The sequence below is a fragment of the Balaenoptera musculus genome, chromosome 11 (genome assembly GCF_009873245.2).
Source record: "Balaenoptera musculus isolate JJ_BM4_2016_0621 chromosome 11, mBalMus1.pri.v3, whole genome shotgun sequence".
NCBI lineage: Eukaryota > Metazoa > Chordata > Mammalia > Artiodactyla > Balaenopteridae > Balaenoptera > Balaenoptera musculus.
Genome location: NC_045795.1, coordinates 21,935,272 through 21,961,211, shown reverse-complemented (window position 1 = coordinate 21,961,211; position 25,940 = coordinate 21,935,272). Strand labels below are relative to the sequence as shown.

The 25,940-nt window shown below is 40.2% G+C and overlaps 1 protein-coding gene and 1 pseudogene across 1 annotated transcript; both read left to right on the top strand.

The window, feature by feature from the left end:
- Nucleotides 1–1,694: 1,694 nt before the first annotated feature.
- Nucleotides 1,695–17,228, top strand: LOC118903527 (annotated as a pseudogene).
- Nucleotides 17,229–17,246: 18 nt separating this feature from the next.
- On the top strand, nucleotides 17,247–25,713 carry ZSCAN23 (zinc finger and SCAN domain containing 23). Its single transcript, XM_036869566.1, has 4 exons — nucleotides 17,247–17,286; nucleotides 23,672–24,156; nucleotides 24,401–24,548; nucleotides 24,903–25,713. The coding sequence occupies exons 2-4, from the start codon at nucleotides 23,749–23,751 to the stop codon at nucleotides 25,514–25,516; spliced, it is 1,170 nt and encodes a 389-aa protein (XP_036725461.1). The 5' UTR covers nucleotides 17,247–17,286; nucleotides 23,672–23,748; the 3' UTR covers nucleotides 25,517–25,713.
- Nucleotides 25,714–25,940: the final 227 nt, after the last annotated feature.

Below are 25,940 nucleotides of genomic sequence, written 5' to 3'. Positions count from 1 at the left end.
ATCAGTATCGTCATACCGAGCGGTCATTCCTGGACTAACCAGGTGTTGACTTGGCAGTTGGTTTGCTGCGAAGTTCTCGGGCTATACGGGACGACCTTGGAAACCTGTTGGACTCGGCTGGAAGGCGCCAGCCATAGAGATGGATACTCCTAGAGGGGCGTGGCTCTGGGGCGTGGCTTCCGGGACATCTGCAGGTCCTTAGGTGGATTTTCTGGGCTTCCGGGTGCGTGGGGCTTGGGCGCGCGTCGGGAGAAGAGCTGCAGCCGGGGTCAACCTCCGCAGCATGGGGTCGACCCGGGCCGGCCCGGGTCCAGTGTGAGACATTCCCCCCCTTTCCAATCCCGGCTGCCGTGAGCTGGTCTCCTGGAGTGACCCCTGACGTGGGAGACTGGGCTTTGTGCCCGGACCCGACCCCAGATTTCTTACCCCGACCGGGCCCCAGAGGTTTCAGAGAAGCAGAGGACTCCTGAGTGTAAGAGGGGTGGCTTGTTTTGGAATCTGGTGGGTCTTTGACGCATAGAAAGCAGGCACTTTTCTTTAGTCCTTGGGGTCAGAAGTGTTTTCGAAATCAGATTGAGGAATTTTTTAAAAAACATGGTGCGTATATAGTATATTGAATGCATAACACCCCAGGAATCTGGGGCAGTCCCATATCTTATTACAGAAAGTAGTATCAATATTTCTGTAACAAAATATGAATACTCACTTTAAAAGTATAAATAATTTCATGTCATTTCAAGCCAAGCTGTTACAAAATGAATTTATGTCACTTTGAGTATTGCCATCAAATGACTTATGAAAATACTCTTGGTTTTCAGAACTCTGAGGGATGTCAAAATTGTGGAGGAGGGATTGTGGACCCGTTCTAGTTAATATTTTCACTGCCTTATTTCTCTAATCTTGTTTGTTTATGTATCACACAGTATTAAAGCAAACAATTCCTCAGCAAGCTGTTGAAAAAGTCTTAGAGTTAATACCTTTTGTTAGTCATTATTTTTTTCAACAGATAGTTAATTGATGATTTATATGTCCCATACATTCTTTTGGCACTTAGAATGGTGCAGTGTACCAAACTGATAGATAAAACCCCTGTTCTTACGGCATTTATATTACTCTGGAGTAACAAACAAAAGGCAAATAAACATATGTTGTCAGTTGGTGGTGAGTGTTACAAAGAAAGTAGAGTAAGAGGGTGGATAATGGTAGGAAAACTATTTTATATACAATAAGCTAGAAATGTCTCTTTGAGAAGATGATTTTTGAGCATACTTTAAAGAAACAAGGGAATGCCCTATGCTAATATCTGGGTAAGAGCATTCCACACAGGTGTGAAGGGCCTCAGGTAGACTGCATTTAACATGTCTAAAATAGAAAAGGTTTGGAGTAGAGTGAGTATAGGAAAAAGATTACTCTTTTCATTTCTAAAATAATCATATGAATTTCCATTACCAAGAATGTCAAATCCTCAAGTCATCTACATCACTGTTAGGCAGATTTCAAAAACCTTTTCTGTTGTGTTTTTCTTCAAGTGGTATAGGCAGTGTTTAATAATACATGTGGATGTTTTTAAACTGATGGCAGTTTTTCATCTTAATACTTTCTATATTTTGCAAAGGGGAGTCTCCCTGGGGTGTGAACCTATCTGCAGGGACCCCTCTCCTGAGAGAAAATGACTACAGATCTTATTATTCAGAATGAAAAAAAACCAGGAGGGACCTGTGATAATAAAGGTGGAGGAAGAGAACTTTTTTGTACAAGAAATTGACTTGCAGCAGAATAGCCAGTCCAGCCAGGATGTCTTCTGCCAACACTTTAGACGGTTCTGCTACCAGGAGACACCTGGACCCAGGGAGGCTCTGAGCCAACTCCAGGAACTTTGCTGTCAGTGGTTGAGCCCAGAGAATCATAATAAGGAGCAGATCCTGCAGTTGCTGGTGTTGGAGCAGCTCCTGACCATCCTGCCCGAGGAGCTCCAGGCTTGGGTGCGGGAGCATCATCCATTGAATGGAGAGGAGGCTGTGTCTTTGCTGGGAGATTTGGAGAGAGAACTTGATGATCCAGAATTTCGGGTGGGAAGAGGAAGCATGTTCTGCTGTGGCAATCAGACCATTAAATTAACCACATTTAATAGTTTGGTCAATAGGAAAGCAGTGAGGGTAACAGTGAGCTTTTGTCCCTGTCAGGAGTCATTGCTTCTGTCAGTTCCTTTTTCTGTCTCATCTCTCCTGCTAAGCCCATTCAGTCCTTTTTCCTAATCCTGTCTCCATGGGAGTTGTTTCCTAAGGTTTTAGCTCTGGTTTTCACAGTAGTTTCCTCCTAAGCCCAATGGTCCCTAATTGTCTCCAGGGCACATCTCAAGCAGGTGGACAGGAAATGCTCTGGCAGGAGGTGATATCTCTGGGAGCTGCACAACAGTCACCAAGTTGTCAGCTCTGGCACGTGGAGACCCTGCTCAAGCATGACTCTATAGTCACAAAATATAGAAAGTATTAAGATGAAAACCCCATTTCCTACGAGAGAGGTGAGGAGGAGAGGGAGGAATCTATCTGGGAAGGTGGGTTAGGGTAGCAGGCTTCTACTTGGCCGACCAAAGCCATCCTTTACAACTTAATCATTAGTGTTTCTAACCCTAACTCTCACCTGAAATCTTCCCTGGCTCATCTACCTCTCTCTTTACAAAGTACAACCTTTATTCTTGGTCTTTTAAGCAAAATATTTTTATTTTATCTGTTTTCATATACCATGTTGGTTTTCATTAAAGCATTAAACTATCACATTCTGTTGCTTTTTATACCACCTCTGTTTTACAGTGTCATTTACAATGACCTTCTAAATGTCCTATCCTACCCTGTATCTGTCAGTTTTCTATACCCATCAGTGATAAAGTCATCTTTTAAGCCTTTCACTTTGACTACCTTTCTCCTGTCCTCTTCCACATTAAATTCTCTTGTCTTTTCATGTCAGTAGCTTCCCCTACGTGTCACTCCAGTCTAGGTTTGTTACACCTTTTCCTTTCCACATTCTCTACATGCCAAATGTGCTTTCCGTTTACTAAGCATCTCCCTTTTTACATCCTGATCCCCTTTAGAATCTATCTCCAGAAAAAGCAATAAAGTGACCAGAAGAGTCAAGAAATCAGTCCTTTTCCAGTATTTCCTTTGAGTTCAAGTGGAATCTCCATTTTAATGAGCTCGATGGGACATTTAATTTATTTCCTTCAGGTCAAATTTCACTAAGAATGTGTATTTTATTGTGTTCATAAAGCAATACTGATGTTAGTTTGTTTGAAGGAATTATTGGTTTACACTGAATCTTCAAGCAATGTTCCATGTGGGGGAAGATTAAGACAAAGGGTTTTCTCTCCAAGCAATAGAGGAAATACACTTTTGCCTTTCTGCTATACAGTGGGCCCTTTGTATCTGCGTGTCGCACATCCTCCTATTCAACCAACCGTGGATCGAAAATATTCAGAAGAAAAATTCCAGAACATTCCAAAAAGTAAAGATTGAATTTGCAACACACTGGCAACTATTTCCATAGCATTTACATTGTATTAGGTATTATAAGTAATCTGGAGATGATTTAAAGTATATGGGAGGATGTACATAGGTTATATGCAAATACTATGCCATTTTATATAAGGGATTTAAGCATCTTCAGATTTTGGTATGGAGGCATGGGTCCTGGAACCAATCCCCTGCAGATACCAATGGACAACTGTACTTGTATTTGAATGCAATTTAAAGTACTGTTTACACACTTAGACTTTAACAAATTAGTGCCCCTTTTTGGTGTTAAAGATTATTCTCAATCCTACCTTAGTAATTATTACATAGGTTATTTATGCCTAGGATATGTCTATTTCAACTTTTCTTTCTAGCATTTTCCTTAATTGAACATAAGAGCTATTTATTAATTGTTGGAGGAGCATGACTAGAAAAGAGATAAATGATCCCTTAGGAGTTTAATATTTCATCAGTTCAAAAAGGTGACATTTCTATTGTTTACTTTTACATATGTTTAAAATCTTCCATAATAAAAAGCTTAAAAAGAAAGTGACATTTAAATGATCCATTTCCTATTTTTGAAAGTGAGACCAAACCTTAGACTGGGAAGTTGACTGCAAAGCAAGAAGTGTCCAAAGGAATGGAATCACAGAAGATGATACTCAACAGAATCTTCAGAGGCAGGAACATTTTCTTGGGGGCTCATTTTGGAGACCTTTGAGAATGCAAGGACAGGTTTGGAGGGCATGAAGGAAACGCAGAGGAAGGGAAAGAACACAAATGTGATCAGTGTGGGAAAAGCTTCATGCACATCATGAATCTTATTGGACATCAGAGAATCCACACGGGAAAAACCCTTTCAGTGTAAAGAATGTGGAAGAGCCTTCAGTCAAAATACAACCCTTTTAAATCACCTCATAATTCACTCTGGCAAAAAACCTTATCAGTGTAATCATTGTGGCAAAAGTTTTAGTTAAGGCTCAGTCCTTATGAAACATCAAAGAAATCACACTGAGGAGGGGCCTTATGAGTGCAATGAATGTGGCAAAACCTTCAGTAACAGCACAGGACTTAGCATCAGAGGTACCATACCTTAACGAAATGTTACCAGTGCAATGACTGTGGGAAGGCTTTCAGAGAAAGTTCAAACCTTACTAAACATCAGTGAATTCACACAGGAGAAAAACCCTACGAATGTGATGAATGTGGAAAAGCCTTCAGTGGAAGTTCTGACCTTACTAGACATCACAGAATTCACACTGGGGAGAAACCCTAAGAATGTGACAAGTGTGGGAAGGCCTTCCAACTGAGCTTACATCTTACTGAACACCAGAGAATCCACAACAAAGAAAAACCCTATGTGTAGTAAGTGTGGAAGAGCCTTTAAACAGAGAACAGGTCTTTTTCAACATAAAAAAAAAAAAAGCACAACTAATCAAAATCACTTTGGGAATTCCCTGGTGATCCAGTGGTTAGGACTCTGAGCTCTCATTGCTGAGGTCTCAGGTTCGATTCCTAGTCAGGGAACTAAAATCCTGCAAGTGGCACGGCAAAAAAAAAAAAAAAAAAAAAAAAAAAAAAAAAAATCACATTGCTTTAATTACTGTAGTAAGAATGTTAAGCAGCTTTGTTTCTCGTAGAATTCAGAGAAGCTACATGAGCACTCTCCATATCTGTCACCGTCTCAATTTCTCTGACATCAAAGTATCTACAGACCAGATTCTCAGAGTGAGCTAATCCAGATTTTCTATTTCTAGGCCTCAGGGCTGACTAATTTAAAATGTAAAGCTTCAAAATGGCCTGTTTCATCCTATCCACAATGAAATTTAGAGAAAAATGCACACCCATAACCCAGAGTTGAAAGTACCATAACATTTCTCAAGTGAGTAGTTAAAGGTTTAGGCATTGCTTTTCTTCCTCGCTTTTTCTTCCTTTGCTTTACGTGTGGCGATCAACACCTTAGTAACTTGTTAGATGTTGCTTTAAAAGGGGGTTGACATGGGGTGAGGAAAGATACTAGGTTCTAGTATCCACTACGCCACTGTGTGATCTTAGGCGAGTCGCCCACACATTCTAGGCCTTAGATTCCTCATCTGTGAATTATGGGATTAGAATATATATTCTCTCAAAGACCCCTTGAACCTCTACAATTGATTTTTGTGAATGCCTTCAAGCTTCTGTATTTAATTCCTCAACCTGACATTCAAGAGGCTCCTCTACAAATTTGTCCCAGTAAGAAATGTTACTTTCTTCACTATCCTACAAGAGCTCTCTGCTCTTATTGTATTGGTCTCACTTTCCCCAGCTCCCCCCAGTACACTCCAGCTTCCATGTCTTTGTCTTCCATTCTAACCCCCTTCACGCCCTGAATGCCCTCCTTATCTTTGTTGTTTCTCCAGTTAAATTTGATATATGTCTTACTGTAACTCCACTTAGAATAAACAAGCTCTCTGAGCACTGAACCTCCCAGAGGCTGTATGCAGTACTCCTAAGGTGTCACTTAAATTTTATTTATTTATTTATTTATTTATGGCTGTGTTGGGTCTTCGTTTCTGTGCGAGGGCTCTCTCTAGTTGCGGCAAGCGGGGGCCGCTCTTCATCGCGGTGCGCGGGCCTCTCACTATCGCGGCCTCTCTCATTGCGGAGCACAGGCTCCAGACGCGCAGGCTCAGTAGTTGTGGCTCACGGGCCTAGTTGCTCCGCGGCATGTGGGATCCTCCCAGACCAGGGCTCGAACCCGTGTCCCCTGCATCGGCAGGCAGACTCTCAACCACTGCGCCACCAGGGAAGCCCTAAGGTGTCACTTAAAAATGGGCTTGGGAGGGCTTCCCTGGTGGCGCAGTGGTTGAGAGTCTGCCTGCCGATGCAGGGGACACAGGCTCGATCCCTGGTCGGGGAGGATCCCACATGCCGCAGAGCAACTAGGCCCGTGAGCCACAACTACTGAGCCTGCGCGTCTGGAGCTTGTGCTCTGCAACAAGGAGGCCGCGGCACTGAGAGGCCCGCGCACCGCAACTAGAGAAAGCCCTCGCACAGAAACGAAGACCCAACACAGCCAAAAAAAAAAAATAATAATAATAATTAATTAAATAATTAATTAAAAGAAAAAAAATCTAAAAAAAAAAAAAGGGCTTGGGTTAAATAGTATTGACCCTCTTGGGAATCTCTCTTCCCTTTTTTTCAGACCACTTATAATACCATAGGCATCATTTCTTTCTAATTCTCTGCCTTCCCTCCAAACTTGCGTTTCCTAAGTATCATTGTTTCAGAGGAGGAAGCAGACATAGTGGGTTCAATCAGAGATGATGGCATCACATTTAAGGGAAAAAAAAGGAAAAGAAAACCCTAGATAGGGAGTCAAAGTACAGACACCTACATCAGAATTTATGATCATCTACTGGTAATAAAGATCTGAAAAATACACAAGCTGTATGCTTCTCAAGTAAAAGAAGTCTAAAGGTAGATAGTTTAGGATTGTTGCTTTTACTCCATGGAATCATCAGGGATCCAGGTCCCTTCCACTTTTCACCATTCTCTGCATGGCTGCTGAAGCACCAGCCATCAATTCTACATTCCAGTCAGCAGGAAGGGCCAAAAAGGGACTCCCAGATCAGTCAGCATCTTTCTCGGAGCCTTCTCAGGACAATATATTTCTTCTTATACTGAATTAGCCAGAATTTAGTCAAATGACCACAACTCAGCTGCAAGGGTAGCTGAGAAATGTAATCTTTATTCCAGGTGCCAAAGGACACAAATACAAAATTAGATTTCTGTTATCTAATAAAAAGGAGCTACTTATTTAGTAGGCAATCAACAGCCTGCCACAGTCCCAAATAAAGTCATGGCATTTTGAGTTCTAAAGTGCAGGTACTAACTCGTGTGTGTGTGTGCTGTGAGTGACCATCTATTTTTACTTACAGCAGCTCTGGTCATGGATTATTTGTGAAGGGTTTTTCTTTTTCTTTTTTTTAACTTTATCTTTTTATTTTATTTTATTTTTGAAGTATCCTTTTTTTTGAATTTTATTTTATTTTTATACAGCAGGTTCTTATTTGTTATCTATTTTATACATATTAGTGTATATATGTCAATCCCAATCTCCCAATTCATCCCCCCACCCCCCCCACCCCCGCTTTTCCCCCTTGTGTCCATACGTTTGCTCTCTACATCCGTGTCTCTAAACCGGTTCATCTGTACCATTTTTCTAGATTCCACACATATGCATTTTTATAGGATATTTGTTTTTCTCTTTCTGACTTACTTCACTCTGTATGACAGTCTCTACAAATGACCCAATATTGTTCCTTTTTATGGCTGAATAATATTCCATTGTATATATGTACCACATCTTCTTTATCCATTCCTCTGTCAATGGGTATTTAGGTTGCTTCCATGACCTGGCTATTGTAAATAGTGCTGCAATGAACATTGGGGTGCATGTGTCTTTTTGAATTATGGTTTTCTCTGGGTATATGCCCAGTAGTGGGATTGCTGGGTCATAAGGTAATTCTATTTTTAGTTTTTAAAGGAAACTCCATACTGTTCTCCATAATGGCTGTATCAATTTACATTCCCACCAACAGTTCAAGAGGGTTCCCTTTTCTCCATACCATCTCCAGCATTTGTGGTTTGTAGATTTTCTGATGATGCCCATTCTAACTGGTGTGAGGTGATATCTCATTGTAGTTTTGATTTGCATTTCTCTAATAATTAGTGATGTTGAGCAGCTTTCCATGTGCCTCTTGGCCATCTGTATGTCTTCTTTGGTGAAATGTCTATTTAGGTCTTCTGCCCATTTTTGGATTGGGTTGTTTGTTTTTTTAATATTGAGCTGCATGAGCTGTTTATATATTTTGGAGATTAATCCTTGGTCCATTGTTTCATTTGCAAATATTTTCTCCCATTCTGAGGGTTGTATTTTCATCTTCTTTATAGTTTCCTTTGCTGTGCAAAAGCTTTTAAGTTTCATTAGGTCTCATTTGTTTATTTTTGTTTTTATTTCCATTACTCTAGGAGGTGGGTAAAAAAAGGTCTTGCTGTGATTTATGTCAAAGACTGTTCTTCGTATGTTTTCCTCTAAGAATTTTATAGTGTCCAGTCTTACATTTAGGTCTTTAATCCATTTTGAGTTTATTTTTGTGTATGGTGTTAGCGAGTATTCTAATTTCATTCTTTTACGTGTAGCTGTCCAGTTTTCCCAGCACCACTTATTGAAGAGACTGTCTTTTCTCCATTGTATATCCTTGCCTCCTTTGTCATAGATTAGTTGACCATAGGTGCGTGGGTTTATCTCTGGGCTTTCTATCCTGTTGCATTGATCTATATTTCTGTTTTTGTGCCAGTACCCTATTGTCTTGATTACTGTAGCTTTGTAGTATAGTCTGAAGTCAGGGAGTCTGATCCCTCCAGCTCCGTTTTTTTTCCCTCAAGACTGCTTTGGCTATTCAGGGTCTTTTGTGTCTCCATACAAATTTTAAGATTTTTTGTTCTAGTTCTGTAAAAAATGCCATTGGTAATTTGATAGGGATTGCATTGAATCTCTAGATTGCTTTGGGTAATATAGTCATTTTCACAATATTGATTCTTCCAATCTGAGAACGTGATATATCTCTCCATCTGTTTGTGTCATCTTTGATTTCTTTCATCAGTGTCCTATAGTTTTCTGAGTACAGGTCTTTTATCTCTTTAGGTAGGTTTATTCCTAGGTATTTTATTCTTTTTGTTGAAATGGTGAATGGGATTGTTTCCTTAATTTCTCTTTCTGGTCTTTCCTTGTTAGTGTATAGGAATGCAAGAGATTTCTGTGCATTAATTTTGTATCCTGCAACTTTACCAAATTCATTGATTAGCTCTAGTAGTTTTCTGATGGCATCTTTAGGATTCTCTATGTATAGTATCATGTCATCTGCAAACAGTGACAGTTTTACTTCTTCTTTTCCAATTTGTATTCCTTTTATTTCTTTTTCTTCTGATTGCCATGGCTAGGACTTCCAAAACTATGCTGAATCATAGTGGCGAGAGTGGACATCCTTGTCTTGTTCCTGATCTTAGAGGAAATGCTTTCAGTTTTTCACCATTGAGAATGATGTTTGCTATGGGTTTGTCGTATATGGCCTTTATTATGTTGAGGTAGGTTCCCTCTATGCCTACTTTCTGGAGGGTATTTATCATAGATGGGTGTTGAATTTTGTCAAAAGCTTTTTCTGCATCTATTGAGATGATCATATAGTTTTTATTCTTCAATTTGTTAATATGGTGTATCACATTGATTGATTTGCATATACTGAAGAATCCTTGCATCCCTGGGATAAATCCCACTTGATCATGGTGTATGATCCTTTTAATGTGCTGTTGGATTCTGTTTGCTAGTGTTTTGTGAGGATTTTTGCATCTATATTCATTAGTGATATTGGTCTGTAATTTTCTTTTCTTTTTTTTTTTTAAATAAATTTATTTATTTACTTTTGGCTGTGTTGGGTCCTCGTTTGTGTGTGAGGGCTTTCTGTAGTTGCAGCGAGCAGGGGCCACTCCTCATTGCGGTGCACGGGCCTCTCACTATCGCGGCCTCTCCTGTTGCGGAGCACAGGCTCCAGATGCACAGGCTCAGTAGTTGCGGCTCACGGGCCCAGTTGCTCCACGGCATGTGGGATCCTCCCAGACCAGGGCCCAAACCCGTGTCCCCTGCATCAGCAGGTGGACTCTCAACCACGGCACCACCAGGGAAGCCCCTGTAATTTTCTTTTTTTGTAGTATCTCTGTCTGGTTTTGGTATCAGGGTGATGGTGGCCTCGTAGAATGAGTTTGGGAGTGTTTCTTCCTCTGCAATTTTTGGAAGAGTTTGAGAAGGATGGGTGTTAGCTCTTCTCTAATGTTTGATAGAATTCGCCTGTGAAGCCATCTGGTCCTGGACATTTGTTTGTTGGCAGATTTTTAATCACAGTTTCAATTTCAGTGCATGTGATTGGTCTGTTTATATTTTCTATTTCTTCCTGGTTCAGTCTTGGAAGTTTGTATCTTTCTAAGAATTTGTCCATTTCTTCCAGGTTGTCCATTTTATCGGCATAGAGTTGCTTGTAGTAGTCTCTTATGATGCTTTGTATTTCTGCAGTGTCTGTTGTAACTTCTCCTTTTTCATTTCTAACTTAGTCATTTGAGTCCTCTCCCTCTTTTTCTTGATGTGTCTGGCTAAAGGTTTATCCATTTTGTTTATCTTCTCAAAGAACCAGCTTTTAGTTTTATTGATCTTTGCTATTGTTTTCTTTGTTTCTATTTCATTTATTTCTGCTCTGTTCTTTATGATTTCTTTCCTTCTACAAACTTTGGGTTTTGCTTGTTCTTCTTTCTCTAGTTCCTTTAGGTGTAAGGTTAGATTGTTTGAGATTTTTCTTGTTTCTTGAGGTAGGATTGTTTTGCTATAAACTTCATTCTTAGAACTGCTTTTGTTGCATCCCATAGGTTTTGCATCGTCGTGCTTTTGTTGTCATTTGTCTCTAGGTATTTTTTGATTTCCTCTTTGATTTCTTCAGTGCTCTCTTGGTTATTTAGTAACATATTATTTAGCCTCCATGTGTTTGTGTTTTTTACATTTTTTTCCCTGTAATTGATTTCTAATCTCATAGCATTGTGGTCGGAAAAGATGCTTGATACGATTTCAATTTTCTTAAATTTACTGAGGCTTGATTTGTGACACAAGATGTGATCTACACTGGAAAATGTTTTGTGTGCATTTGAGAAGAAAGTGTAATCTGCTGTTTTTGGGTGGAATGTCCTATAAATATCAGTTAAATCTATCTGGTCTGTTGTGTCATTTAAAGCTTGTGTTTCCTTATTAATTTTCCATCTGGATGATCTGTCCACTGGTGTAAGTGAGGTGTTAAAGTCCCCCACTCTTATTGTGTTACTGTCGATTTCCTCTTTTATAGCTGTTAGCATTTGCCTTATGTATTGAGGTACTCCTATGTTGGGTGCATACATAGTTATAATGGTTATATCTTCTTCTTGGAATTATCCCTTGATCATTATATAGTGTCCTTCCTTGTCTCTTGTAACATTCTTTATTTTAAAGTCTGTTTTATCTGATATGAGTATTGCTTCTCCAGCTTTCTTTTGATTTCCATTTGCATGGAATATCTTTTTCTATCCCCTCACTTTCAGTCTCAATGTGTCCCTAGGGCTGAAGTGGGTCTCTTGTAGACAGCATATATAGGGGTCTTGTTTTTGTATACATTCAGCAAGCCTGTGTCTTTTGGTTGGAGCATTTAATCCATTCACATTTAAGGTAACTTTTGATATGTATGTTCCTATTACCATTTTCTGAATTGTTTTGGGTGTGTTTTTGTAGGTCCTTTTCTTCTCTTGTGTTTCCCACTTAGAGAAGTTCCTTTAGCATTTGTTGTAGAGCTGGTTTGGTGGTGCTGAATTCTCCTAGCTTTTGCTTGTCTGTAAAGGTTTTGATTTCTCTGTCGAATCTGAATGAGATCCTTGCCGGGTAGAGTAATCTTTGTTGTAGGTTCTTCCCTTTCATCACTTTAAATATATTGTTCCACTCCCTTCTGGCTTGTAGAGTTTCAGCTGAGAAATCAGCTGTTAACCTTATGGGAGTTCCCTTGTATGTTATTTGTTATTTTTCCCTTGTTGCTTTCAATAATTTTTCTTTGTCTTTAATTTTTGTCAATTTGATTACTATGTGTCTCAGCGTGTTTCTCCTTGGGTTTATCCTGCCTGGGACTCTCTGCACTTCCTGGACTTGGGTGGCTATTTCCTTTCCCATGTTAGGGAAGTTTTTGACTATAATCTCTTCAAATATTTTCTCGGGTCCTTTCTCTCTCTCTCCTCCTTCTGGGACCCTTATAATGCGAATGTTGTTACATTTAATGTTGTCCCAGAGGTCTCTTAGGCTGTCTTCATTTCTTTTCATTCTTTTTTCTTTGTTGTGTTCCATGGCAGTGAATTCCACCATTCTGTCTTCCAGGTGACTTATCCATTCTTCTGCCTCAGTTATTATACTATTGATTCCTTCTAGTGTTTCTTTTTTTATAAATTTATTTATTTATTAATTTTTGGCTGCATTGGGTCTTCAATGCTGCACGTGGCCTTTCTCTAGTTGTGGCGAGCAGGGACTACTCTTTTTTGAGGTGCACAGGCTTCTCATTGTGGTGTCTTCTCTTGTTGCAGAGCACGGGCTCTAGGCACGTGGGCTTCAGTAGTTGTGGCACGTGGGCTCTGTAGTTGTGGCTCACAGGCTCTAGAGTGCAGGCTCAGTAGTTGTGGCACATGGGCTTAGTTCCTCCATGGCATGTGGGATCTTCCAAGGCCAGGACTCAAACCCGTGTCCACTGCATTAGCAGGCAGATTCTTAACCACTGCACCACCAGGGAAGTCCCCTTTCTAGTGTATTTTTCATTTCAGTTATTGTATTTTTCATCTCTGTTTTGTTTGTTCTTTAGTTCTTCTAGGTGTTTGTTCTTTAATTCTTCTAGGTCTTTGTTAAACATTTCTTGCATCTTCTCAATCTTTGCCTCCATTCTTTTTCCGAGGTCCTGGATCATCTTTACATCATTATTGTGAATTCTTTTTCTGGAAGGTTGCCTATCCACTTCATTTAATTGTTTTTCTGGGGTTTTATCTTGTTCCTTCATCTGGTACATAGTCCTCTGCCTTTTCATTTTGTCTATCTTTCTGTGAATGTGGTTTTCATTCCACAGGCTGCAGGACTGCAGTTCTTCTTGCTTCTGCTGTCTGTCCTCTGGTGGATGAGGCTATCTAAGAGGCTTGTGCAAGCTTCCTGATGGGAGGGACTGGTGGTGGTTAGAGCTGGGTGTTGCTCTGGTGGACAGAGCTCAGTAAAACTTTAATCCACTTGTCTGCTGATGGGTGGGGCTGAGTTCCCTCCCTATTGGTTTTTTGGCCTGAGGCGACCCAGCACTGGAGGCTACAGGCTCTTTGGTGGGGCTAATGGCGGACTCCTGGAAGGCTCATGCCAAGGAGTACTTCCCAGAACGTCTGCTGCCAGTGTCCTTGTCCCCGTAGTGAACCACAGGCATCCCCTGCCTCTGCAGGAGACCCTCCAACACTAGCAGGTAGGTCTGGTTCAGTCTCCTATGGGGTCACTGCTCCTTCCCCCTAGGTCCTGATGTGCATACTACTTTGTGTGTGCCTTCCAAGAGTGGAGTCTCTGTTTCCCCAAGTCCTGTAGAAGTCCTGCAATCAAATCCTGCTAGCCTTCAAAGCCTGATTCTCTGGGAATTCCTCCTCCCATTGCTGGACCCCCAGGTTGGGAAGCCTGACATGGGGCTCAGAACCTTCACTTCAGTGGGTGGACTTCTGTGGTATAATTGTTCTCCAGTTTTTGAGTCACCCACCCAGTGGTTATGGGATTTGATTTTATTGTGATTGCACCCCTCCTACCATCTCACTGTGGCTTTTCCTTTGTCTTTGGATGTGGAGTATCTTATTTGGTGAGTTCCAGTGTCTTCCTGTCGATGATTGTTCAGCAGTTAATTGTGATTCTGGTGCTCTCGGAAGAGGGAGTGAGCACATGTCCTTCTACTCTGCCATCTTGACGTGCAGGTACCAACTCAATAAATTTGTGCTAAAAGATCAATGAACAGATGAATGAATGCATGAATGAACGATAATGTGTTCAAGGAACAAAATGAGAACCAGGAGATATAGTGGTCTAGTGGATATTAAGAGGGGAGGAATAGAACAAGGAGAAGGAAAAGCGGAAAGTGGGGAATGAGAATTGATAAAACTCCTGAGTTGGAGTTTCTCTAAGCTTTCTTCAGTGAGTTCACTAAACTCACTAAGCTTTCTTCAGTAAGAGTTTAAATCCATTCCTAAATGGTATCAAAGAACTTTTTTAAAGAAAAATATTCCTCTAGAATCCTACCTCTTAATTTAAGAATTATTTTCATTTCTTACATTGTGTATTTAGAGAGATTGATAGATATAAATAGGTGTATAATTTTACATAATTTTATTTCCTGTGTTTAGGATTTTTCTGCTCTATTTTTAGCAATTACTCTTATTTAAGAAAAACTTTCCATGTTTCTATATAATCATAGTTATCACCTTATGGCTTGTATAATAATTTTAAGTCACTTTAGTCTTTATATTTATTAAGGCCACCTCTATCTCTATTTGGAATGCATTTCACATAAGGTAGAATAGTTGAGTAAGAAGATTGTCATACATATATATTTAAGCATTACTGATAACTTCATTTTTGTCTAATGGACACTGTGTTAAACTTGCAACCAAAAAAAGGGCCCCTTTAGGATCTGTATGTAAGGATTCCTAGGCACTGATCCCTCAGAGCCAAGGGAGATAGCTGATCAGGAAACATGGATTTGAGTCCTGGTTCTGCTGACCTCAGCAATACACTTCATTTCTCTGAACTTTAGTTTTTTCAGCTGTAAAAAATGGTTTGAATTAAAAAAAAACTTTATTGAAATATTGTATACATATGTAGAAAGTACACAAATCACAGGTGTACAACTAAATGAAATTCACAGAGTGAAACCACCCACATAATCACCACCAACATCAAAAAATAGATCATTACCAGTTCCCCAGAAGACCCCAGTTGCACTCCCTCCCAAACTATTCCTTTCCTACTCCCTATTGTGACTTCTAACACATATTAGTTTTGCCTGTTTTGAACTTTATATAAATGGGACCATGAAGTATGTATCTTTTTGTGTCTGGCTTCTTTCACTCATTATTATGTTTGTGAAATTTATCACTGTGGCTTGTAGCTGTAGTTCATTCATTTTCATTATTGCATAGTATTTTATTGTATGGATAAATTTCAATTTTTGTACCAATCTTATTCTTAATAGACTTTTGGGTTGTTTCCAGTTTAGAGCTATAAAAAATGCTGCTAAAGTGTGTCTTTAGATGTAAATATATATGCATTTCTGGCAGCAATATAACTAGAAGTGAAACTCTTTGGTCATAGAATATGCATATGTTCAACTTCAGCAGATACACCAAAGAATTTCCCAAAAATGTTGTTGCCAATTTACACTCTCATCAACAGTGTATGAAAATTTCCATTGCTCCATAATCCTTGCCAACATTTGGCACTGTGAATTCATTTTTAACAGGGATTTCAGCTTTCAGTTTGCGGTTTCTTAACAAATACCTAATGACCTATCATATTGGCAACATTCAAAAGCCTGAGAACATACAGTTGGGGAGGCAGTGTGAAAACAGGCACTATCTTGCATTGCTGTTGAAAGTGCAAAATGATACAACCCTTACAAAGACACTTCTCTCCTCTCTTCTCTTCATTGTTCATTGCAGCATTATTTGTTAAAGCAAAATATTGGAAACAATCCAAATACCCATCCCTAAGAGACTGGTTGGAAAAATAATGGTACATCTACGCAATGGAGTACTACACCACTGTAAAGAGAAAAAGAGGAATATTTCTATGAACAGATTTAGAATAATTTCCAGGTTATTCTATTAAGTTATAAAGCAAGATGCAAAAGAGTATGTATAATATAACTTATAGTGGTAAAAGGGTAAACACATTTTTGTAAAAGAAAGGAAGGAAGGGAAGGGATGAGAGAAGGAAGTAGGAAGGAAAGGATAAATTAAAAACTAATGAAAATGGAACAAGAGTATATATAAGATAAAGGAATTAGGGATGGAAGCAAAACTCTGAATATATCTTTTTATATAATTTTGATTTTGAGCTGTTTTGCATGTTCAGAAAGGAAATGAAAAAGATGAAAGGAAAGCAAATCTTGAAATTAAAACAGAAACAAATGACTAACTGTATATCAAGTTTATAACATAACTACACAGAGAAAAGAATTCAAATAAGGTACGTATATGTACTCTGAACTATACTCCCTTAATGGGATACAATTCAAGAACAAATAAAGCAAGCAAAGAAATTTTGAACTGTACATACTAGGTGTGTTGTTGCTAGTGATGTTGATATTTTAATTTTGAAAATTAAAAAAAAAAGATTGTAAGAGCAAATTGAGTGAATATATTGATGCTGCTGTGAACCAGGGTGTTCACTGTGGAAGAAAGGAAAATCAAATGTGCAACGGTGAAAATGAAAAAAAAAAATCTGTGAAGTTGTATTTGAATTGGAAATATCTTATAAAATCCCTATCATATGTATATTGTATTCCAGCTCTAAGGTCCACTGATAGGGCCTAGAAGCAATGACCTATCCCAGTAGCAATGAGCTTATCTATTTTTCAAAATCTAGATCCTGGTTTCTGTATATTATTCTCCATTAAAAGGGACCATAGCTTCATGGAGCAATGGTGGATTCCAGGTCTAAGGCAGAAAAAGTGTAAAATGAGCCTGGAATATCTCGTGCGAGAAAGTAAAGTGCACAAAAACTTTCTTTGCAGGAGACTTTCTTTGCAACTGATAAATGTAGAAGGAATGTGCCTTAGGTTCCTCATCTGCTAAATGGGGATAATTATACCGAACTCACAGGACTGTTAATGTAGAGTGAGTTAGCATGTGTAAATGAGTTAGTATGCGTAAAACGCTATATTAGCTGTTATTACTGTATATTAACCCCCTTGGAAGAGACTATGCCACTTAGCGCCTCACTACGCCTGGAAGGGGATTCAGCGTGGCGACCACAGAGGTGTGAAAACCTCCGGGCTTACTAGAAGGAACGCGGCCAGAACCGCTGTTCCTCCGGAGAGCGGCGGTGTGACGCACTTCCGGCCTTTGTAGTCTATCATCATCCGGGCTGCGGTTGTCAAGGATTCAGAGGTGGTGCCACGGCTACCCGGTGAGCTTCGGAGTCCGGCTGCCGCAGGGCCTTCGGAAGGTCCGGGCTGTGCGCTGCGACTCTGGACTGGGCGTGGGGAGGAGGCAGCGGGTCTTCTTGGCCAGAGTTTGGCCGGACAGTTGAGAGGCGGAGGAGGCTGCCCCCGAAACTAGAAGGGCCCTGTTAACTGAGTCCCCACCCCCATCCCCTTCGTCTGTTCCTGAGCCCTTCAACCACTCCGTCCTAGCCCCCGTGCCCCTCGGAACTGTCCTTCCCCGCATCTAAGGGTAAGGGTAGATTCGGATATCCAGGATGGTTTCTGTTTTCCCACGTCTACCATTCTCGACTGGGGGCTTATTTTAAACAGCAAGCAAGGATAGTTTTATAACATGCCACAGCCTCTCTTAGTCTGATTCACTCAAGAGTGTAAAGGCTCTTGCCACCTGTTGATTTAAAAAAAAAAAAAACACGAATATTTAAATAGCACTTACGTGTCAGCCAGCACCCTTCAAAGCACTTTACAAATATTAACTTATTTGCTTTTCATAACTCTATGAGGTAGGCACTGGTAGTATGTAACTTCTCCCTCCTCCCCCCTTTATTTAAGGTCCAGGAAGAAAATGAGATTAAGTAACTCACCCCAGTTGATACAGCTGGTAAGGGGTGTAGTCAGGATTCAAATCCAGGGAGTCTGGCTTCAGAGTCCATTTTCTTAAAATCTTTGCTATGCTGACTCTGCTCTTTTTCTCTGTGTTAGCTTTATAGTCACAACCCAGTAAGTGAGTTCCCTTATTTGAATCTGGTCCTACCCCTTTTCTACCTTAGTAATCCTGAACTTCTAGTTTGGATTTAAGATTAGAGAGAGGTGTATACCGGAAGACATGTAAGTCTGTCAGAGTGTGTCTGCAAACCTAATGAAACAGCTATTTCATTTGTGTGTGTACATGTGTTTCCCCACCCACTCACTGGTGTTGGTGCTTTGAGCAGTAGAAAAGATGACAGTCTTGGCCCTAAATGTAGGTAGCAGCTGTTGATCAAGCCATCCTTGTACCAAAAATTGTACATTAAATTGTACATTATCTCATTAAAAGGTGGTTAATTGGCATGTTTAATATGTGCTGTGCTCTTTGTGCAAAACCACTTTATAAGCGTTATCTCACTTAATTCTCTCAACGGCTTTGTAGGGTAGTTGTCCTCATTGCATACATGAGGAGATCGAGGCTCAGAAAAATCAATCAAGTAACTTGCCCAAGATCACATTGTTAGTAAGTCAGAATTCACAACCAGATCTGCCTATCTATGTTCTCTGCTGCCTCATACTATCTTCTACTTAGCTTAGTTAATAGGAAAAATATGAGCTATGTCCTGTGTGTGTGTGTGTGTGTGTGTGTGTGTGTGTGTGTGTGTGTGATTGCAGACACATAGAAAGGATACATTCCAATTTTTAACAGTGTCTGTTTCTCAGGAGTAGAACTTGGTGAAGGAATTCTAAATTCTGTACTTTTGGGGTTTTTTTTTGTTTGTTTTAGTAAGAGTAGACTGGGATGGATGAGGAAGACGTCAGGGAGGATGTGAGATTTTAATCAAACTGCAAAGATCGGGTAGAGTTTGAATAATGCAGAAGGCAAGACCAGTGACATGGAACAGGGACGAGAAAAGCCTGGTTAAAGAAGAAACGCCTAAGTGGAGCTGGCAGTTTCTGCATGTGGAATATAGGAAAACAAGAGTGGGGCCAGACAGTGGAAGCTAGAAGTGTAATTGGTCTTGAGCCAGGCTTGAGAGTTTGGGATAAGTAGTGAGGAGCCATAGATGGCGACATCAGAAGTGAGGGTAGGGGGATGTATTATGATAAAGGCACCTTTGCATTGTGTGCTGCTTTGTCTTCACTACATGCATATCCTTGGTAAAGAGCATTGCTCCAGGAATGATGTAGATTTAAGGGTGTTGAGCTTGCCAAGGCTCTAGGAGAAACCAGCTTTAAAATGCAGGTGTATTTTTTAAGGTAGGGGAGATTATTATGCCAATTATGTACCTGGCATATACAATGGGGTGGTGATCCTGGGTGGGAGATTAGTAGCTGTATGCTTGTGACCAGGAGGGCAGGGTTATAAAAAAAAACTTGGGAAGCCTTTCAGAGACAGTGGTTTCAAAGAACTAAGATATGCTGGTGCGAAGACCTGGGTATTCAGGCCACCAGATAAAAGCAAATTCAGGGGAGGGAGAGCAAAAGGGAACCTAGGATATACAGAGAATGGAGGGAAATTGATCTTAGTGAAACTGAGTAAAGATTTGAAACACCATATACCAGAAATGATTTTCTACTGGCAGAGCTCAAAGCTTCAGCTGCATTGTCTGTGAATAGAAAAACTTTGACTTGAAACCAAGGTGGGTAGGCAGCAGATAGGAAGAAGACATTTTTCAGGGGCCTGGAAGGTTGAGAAAACAAGCGGTTGTTTAATTCTTTGAACCCATGCTGGGTTAACCGAGTAATGTGAGAGCACATATTCTTAATTTACCTATTTGATATTTGTACCCCCCAAATTTCTCACCCTAGAACAAGCTCAGCAGACCATGGTTCATGCTACCATCATCTTTCCCCTAGATTATTACCGTAGCTTCTCTTCCTGCATCTGCTTTTCCCAGTGGTCTCTTGTCACAGCAGCCAGTTATGTTTTTATATTAAAATTGAATAAAATTTTATCACCCCTCTGCTCAAAACCTCCTCCTCATCTCTTAGAGTATGAGGCAGAGCCCTACGATGGCTTTTCACGGTCTGCTCCTAACTTGACTTCATCTGTTCCTGTCTTGTTTGCTTTCTCTATTCTAGCCACATTGGTCAACCTACTGTCCCTTGAAAAATGCAGGCATGCTTCTACCTCCAAGAACTCAAGTGTTCCCTTTGCATGGAACAGTTTTTCTCCAGATAGTCATGTGACTTGCTTCTCACTTCCTTCAGGTCTCTGCTCAAATAATGGTTTGTCAACAAGGCTTTCCTTGACTACCCCACATAAAATAGAGACCTTTCTTCTCCCTTACTGCCTATCTCCTTTACCTTTATTTTTCTATATAGCATTTATCACTACTTGACATATAATTATTTTCTGTCTCCTATGGCCCCCTTTCCTCATCCTGTCCCCTTCTTACCCCCACATAGAGGAGAGAGAGTGGTGTAGTGACTGAGACTATAAATTCTAGAGTTAGCTTTGCTGGGTTTAAATTGCAGCCTCACCACTTACTACCTGTGAAGCATTGCATGAATGACTTAAACTCTTTGTGCCTCAGTTTTCTCATCTGCAATATGGGGGTAATAATAGTACCTTACTCATAGTTGCTTTGAGGATTAATTGAGTTAATATATGTAAAGCATCTAAAACAGTGCCTGGTACATTAAAAGCACTATAAATGTCAGCTATTATTATATTGCTATAAAAATGTAAATTCCTTGAGATGAGAAATTTTTTTTGTTTGTAGCCTAGAACAGTACCTGGAATGTGGTAGGCTCTGAGTAAATATTTGCTCAATGAATGAGTGGAATATGAAAAGTTCTGACAGAAAAAGATAATGTGGTGGTCAGAGTGGTGGTGAGTTGGGGGAAAACATGAACTCAGGGATCCTATCTTTTGAGTAAAAACCCTCTCCATTCTTCCTAAGGTGATCTATAGAAGTCAAGCAAGCCAAAGATGTTAGAAATTTGTGAGGGGATAATGTTCACAGGTTATCCAGAAGGATGCTGTCCCATACCAATGTGGTTTTTTTTGTCTTTGATAATTATAACCAATAATGTCAATATGAATTTAACTTTTCTTCTAGTTGTAGTATGATCAATGTTCACTTATAATTTAAATAATCTACCCTTGGTTTTTTAAATTTTGCGATGCATGCCAATACTTAAGAATAGTGTAGGGTTATTTTTACAGTGAATTACAATAATTTTACTTAAAATTAAAACAAAAACATTTTAAAACTATAGGTCATGATCCCTTTGTGGGTCGTGAAATCTATGTAGTGAGCTATGACCAGGGTTTTTTGTTTTTTCATTTTATGAAATAGGATTTAAAAAATAAGAGTATATATCACATAATGTAAGGGTACATAGTATTTTGTAAAAAAAAATTTGTATATGTGTATCTCACACATGCACAAACATGTATTCATATGCACATGTATGTGTGTTCTGGTCACAGTATACAATGTTTCTTACTGAGGGTCCTGGTCAAATAAGTTTGAAAGCCTCTGCCCAAAAATGGTGCTTGGCAACTCATGCAGCTCAATATCAAAAAAAACAAACAATGCAATTCAAAAATGGGCAGAAGACCTAAACAGACATTTCTCCAAAGAAGATATACAGATTGCCAACAGACACATGAAAGGATGCTCAACATCACTAATCATTAGAGAAATGCAAATCAAAACTACAATGAGGTATCACCTCACACCAGTCAGAATGGCCATCATCAAAAAATCTACAAACAAGAAATGCTGGAGAGGGTGTGGAGAAAAGGGAACCCTCTTGCACTGTTGGTGGGAATGTAAATTGATACAGCCACTATGGAGAACAGTATGGAGGTTCCTTAAAAAACTAAAAATAGAATTACCATACGACCCAGCAATCCCACTACTGGGCATATACCCAGAGAAAACCATAATTCAAAAAGAGTCATGTACCGCAATGTTCATGGCAGTGCTATTTACAGTAGCCAGGACGTGGAAGCAACCTAAGTGTCCATCGACAGATGAATGGATAAAGAAGATGTGGCACATATATACAATGGAATATTACTCAGCCATAAAAGGAAACAAAATTGAATTATTTGTAGTAAGGTGGATGGACCAAGAGTCTGTCATACAGAGTGAAGTAAGTCAGAAAGAGAAAATCATATGCTAACACATATATATGGAATCTAAAAAAAAAATGGTTCTGATGAATCTAGGGTCAGGACAGGAATAAAGATGCAGACGTAGAGAATGGACTTGAGGACACGGGGAGGGGGAAGGGTAAGCTGGGACGAAGTGAGAGAGTAGCATTGACATATGTACACTACCAAATGTAAAATAGATGGCTAGTGGGAAGCAGCTACATAGCACAGGGAGATCAGCTCGGTGCTTTATGACCACCTAGAGGGGTGGGATAGGGAGGGTGGGAGGGAGACGCAAGAGGGAGGGGATATGGGGATATACATATGCATATAGCTGATTCACTTTGTTATACAGCAGATACTAACACAACATTGTAAAGCAATTATACTCCAATAAAGATGTTTAAAAAAAAATAAAGTATGTACTAGAAAAAAAATGGTGCTTGGAAATCATTAGGTCACATAATTATTTTTCTTTCAGAAAATTGCCTTCATTAATTACTATCCTGATTAAGATTTAAGTGGTCATAGATGTTTGTCTCTTTATTAGCGCTTATTTTATTTTACATACGATTGCCCACTCTCCATCCTCAAGGAACTTCAAAGAGAAACAATTTCCAAGAAATTGAAGAGCAAGAAAGAGCTAAAGTTCTGTGATTTAAAAATATTAGAACTAATATTTCCTTCATTTTAATATCTGTGGACCAAGACCACTCCAGTTGACTACTTTCTGATTCTTTCACCTTAGTGTTTAGATCACTAGGATATTCATTTAGTCTGTCAATAAAATTTATAAGAAAAATAACAATAGTGGTAATTTATAATACTTTCGAGTTTACCAAACTGCCAGCTTCTTTGTGCTCTTTTTATGTGATCTTATTTTATTTCTATATCAACCTAGAAAGGTAGACAAGGTTGGCTTTAGGATCCCTATTTTACAGATTGAGTAGACTAAGGCTCAAAAGATGAAGCCCAAGACTGTGCAGGGAGTACCTGGAAGATCAGTCTCTATCCCAGATCTTCCCCACTCCAAGCATACATCACTTTCCTCCACACCTCACCTGATTTGAAGGACTCTGCTTCTCTTCCCCAAGCACATTTGTTTTGCTCCTCATTGTGTCTTTTTATCTTCTTTACTTTCCCTTCCTCCTCCTTTTTCTTTCCTTTTTCTCCTTGATTCTTAGTGTCTTCTGTGACCACTTGGGCCCAAAGTGTTTGTTTACCCCCATTCAACTAAAAACTGACTATGAGTCCAGTATCTTGCCATTCAAATGGAAACCCAGTACATCCAAGCTGATTTATTTGAGCTGATTCATTCAGGATAATCAAAATGGTCCCTTCCTTCAATAAAACTCGGGGGGTGGTGCTGTTTTGGTTTTGTTTGCCTTCCTATATTACCTTCATCAGTATTTGCATAGTCCTTATTAATCATGCATTTATGTTCTTCATTAGACGAAGTTACTGATTTTAGTATAAATACTCCCAGTGCCTACCAGCAGAAAAGATTTTCTACATTTTAATATTTTTTTTTCCTGCAAATTATTTTTTAGATTTTGGGATTTCCAGAAGAAAAGATCAAGGGGGAATTATCAAGAATAGATTCCTTTTCTGAATAGTTAAACCTCAAATGACCACAGCCTTGGCCCTTCAGACTCCAGAGATGCAGGAGGGACTTATAGCAGTGAAAGTAAAAGAGGAAGAGGGAGACCATGCCTATGGGCAAGAATCTGGCCTGTCAAGAGATAACCCTCACACCAGAGAGATCTTTCGTAGACGCTTCAGACAATTCTGCTACCAGGAGACACCTGGGCCCCGAGAGGCTCTTCGAAGACTCCGGGAACTCTGCCATCAGTGGCTGAGACCAGAGATGCACACCAAGGAGCAGATCCTGGAGCTGCTGGTGCTGGAGCAGTTCCTGACCATCCTGCCCGAGGAGCTCCAGGCCTGGGTGAGAGAGCACCGCCCAGTGAGTGGAGAGGAGGCGGTAACTGTGCTGGAGGATTTGGAGAGAGAGCTGGATGAACCAGGAGAGCAGGTGGGAAGATGGGAGAACAGGGGTTTGTGCTCGTATGATCAAGCATGGGGTTTCAGTGCAGTAAGAGGAAGAGGAAGAAGAGATGGATTTCTTTATGCCTAACTTGATCTGTAATAGGCTCTTAATCTCTGCCTTTTTTTCTTTGCCAGTTTCTTGAGCCTTCTTTTCCTATCCACTGGTCCTGAGAAGGCCTTGCAATGTCTTCTCTGATATTTGCTTCCTAACTGTCCTTGATTTTTACCAGGTCCCAGCCCATGATCATGAACAGGAAGAGCTTGTGAAGGAGAAAGCAACTCTAGGAGCAGCCCAGGAGTCGTCAGGTGGCCAGCTCCAAACCTTGGAAGAGCAGCCTCAGTGGAACTTGCGAGGCGTGTGCCCGGTTCAGGAGATTGGTGAGGATTAGAATTTCCTCAGGAAGCCTAACTCATTCCCTGAATGGTCATTATTCAGCACATTTACTTAGTGTCTGCTGTGTGCCAGGCACTGTGCTGGGTACGGGGGAAACAGTGATGAGGAAGGTAGATGTGGTTCCTACCCTCAGGAAGTTTACAGTCTGGTGGGAGAGGCAGACAATAAGCAAGCAGTTACGATACAGGGCATCTTCTCCTGAAGTCCTGGTATAATTGTTGAGAGTGGGAAAGTAAACAGAAAATGTGTTGCTTGTCCCTTTCCACCCACTCTCCTGACCAGTTTTTTTCTTTCTTCTTTGGAAACATAACATTCATGCCATCCATTTATTATTTCAGATGATGAGGCTGGGACTTGGAATGTGGAGTTAGCCCCAAAGAGGGATCTGTCTAAAGAAACGAAATCTTGCGTGGAAGTACCTGAAACATTGAATGGTGATATTATTCCAGTGCCTGAGTGTGGAGAGACCTGTGACCACGAAGCCAGATGGGAAAGGCAACGGGTAAGCTCTTCGGTGGAGAGACCCTATATCTGTGGTGAATGTGGGAAAAGCTTCACCCAGAATTCCATCCTCATCGAGCACCAGAGAACGCACACGGGCGAGAAGCCCTATGAGTGTGATGAATGTGGGCGGGCCTTCAGCCAGCGGTCAGGCCTCTTCCAGCACCAGAGACTCCACACTGGGGAGAAGCGCTACCAGTGCAGCGTTTGCGGTAAAGCCTTCAGCCAGAACGCTGGGCTTTTCCATCACCTCAGGATCCACACGGGGGAAAAACCTTACCAGTGCAGTCAGTGCAGTAAGAGCTTTAGTCGACGTTCTGTCCTCATTAAGCATCAGAGAATTCACACTGGAGAAAGACCTTATGAATGTGAGGAATGTGGCAAGAACTTCAGTTACCACTGCAACCTTGTCCAGCATCGGAAAGTCCACCCTGTGGCTGAATCCAGCTAGCTCCTTGGAACAGGTAGGGCAAAATTTCATGATGTCAGACCACTAGGCATGGTAGCAAGGGTCCTGGTTCTTACTTTGTCTCTGAGAGAAAAATAAGAGATTAATCCTCTAGTATAGGAAGATCCAAGGAAGACCAGTGAAAACGTCCTTATTTTTATGCTGAGAGACATATAATATCTTAAATATATCTGTCAAAATCTCTTTGGTCAGTGACATCCATACTTTGCAATACTGAATATTGTGTTGACTTCATCAACATAGCCTCAAACACATCTGTCCCAAAAATTTTCTACATATACTTCAGGAAAACTCCTTCATCCTAGTTTTTAAAAACTTTTAAAAAACAGTCTTAAAGATTATATGCAGCCTGAATACAAAATGTCAAACGTAGTTCACTGAGTATTTAAAAATTAATTTAAAAATA

What these genes read in the sequence shown, in the direction of transcription:
- ZSCAN23 (XM_036869566.1), top strand. Translation starts at nt 23,749, where the DNA reads ATGACCACAGCCTTGGCCCTTCAGACTCCAGAGATGCAGGAGGGACTT. An exon ending in TGGATGAACCAGGAGAGCAG is followed by an intron (nt 24,157 to 24,400) that starts GTGGGAAGATGG and finishes GATTTTTACCAG; the next exon opens with GTCCCAGCCCATGATCATGA. An exon ending in GTGCCCGGTTCAGGAGATTG is followed by an intron (nt 24,549 to 24,902) that starts GTGAGGATTAGA and finishes TTATTATTTCAG; the next exon opens with ATGATGAGGCTGGGACTTGG.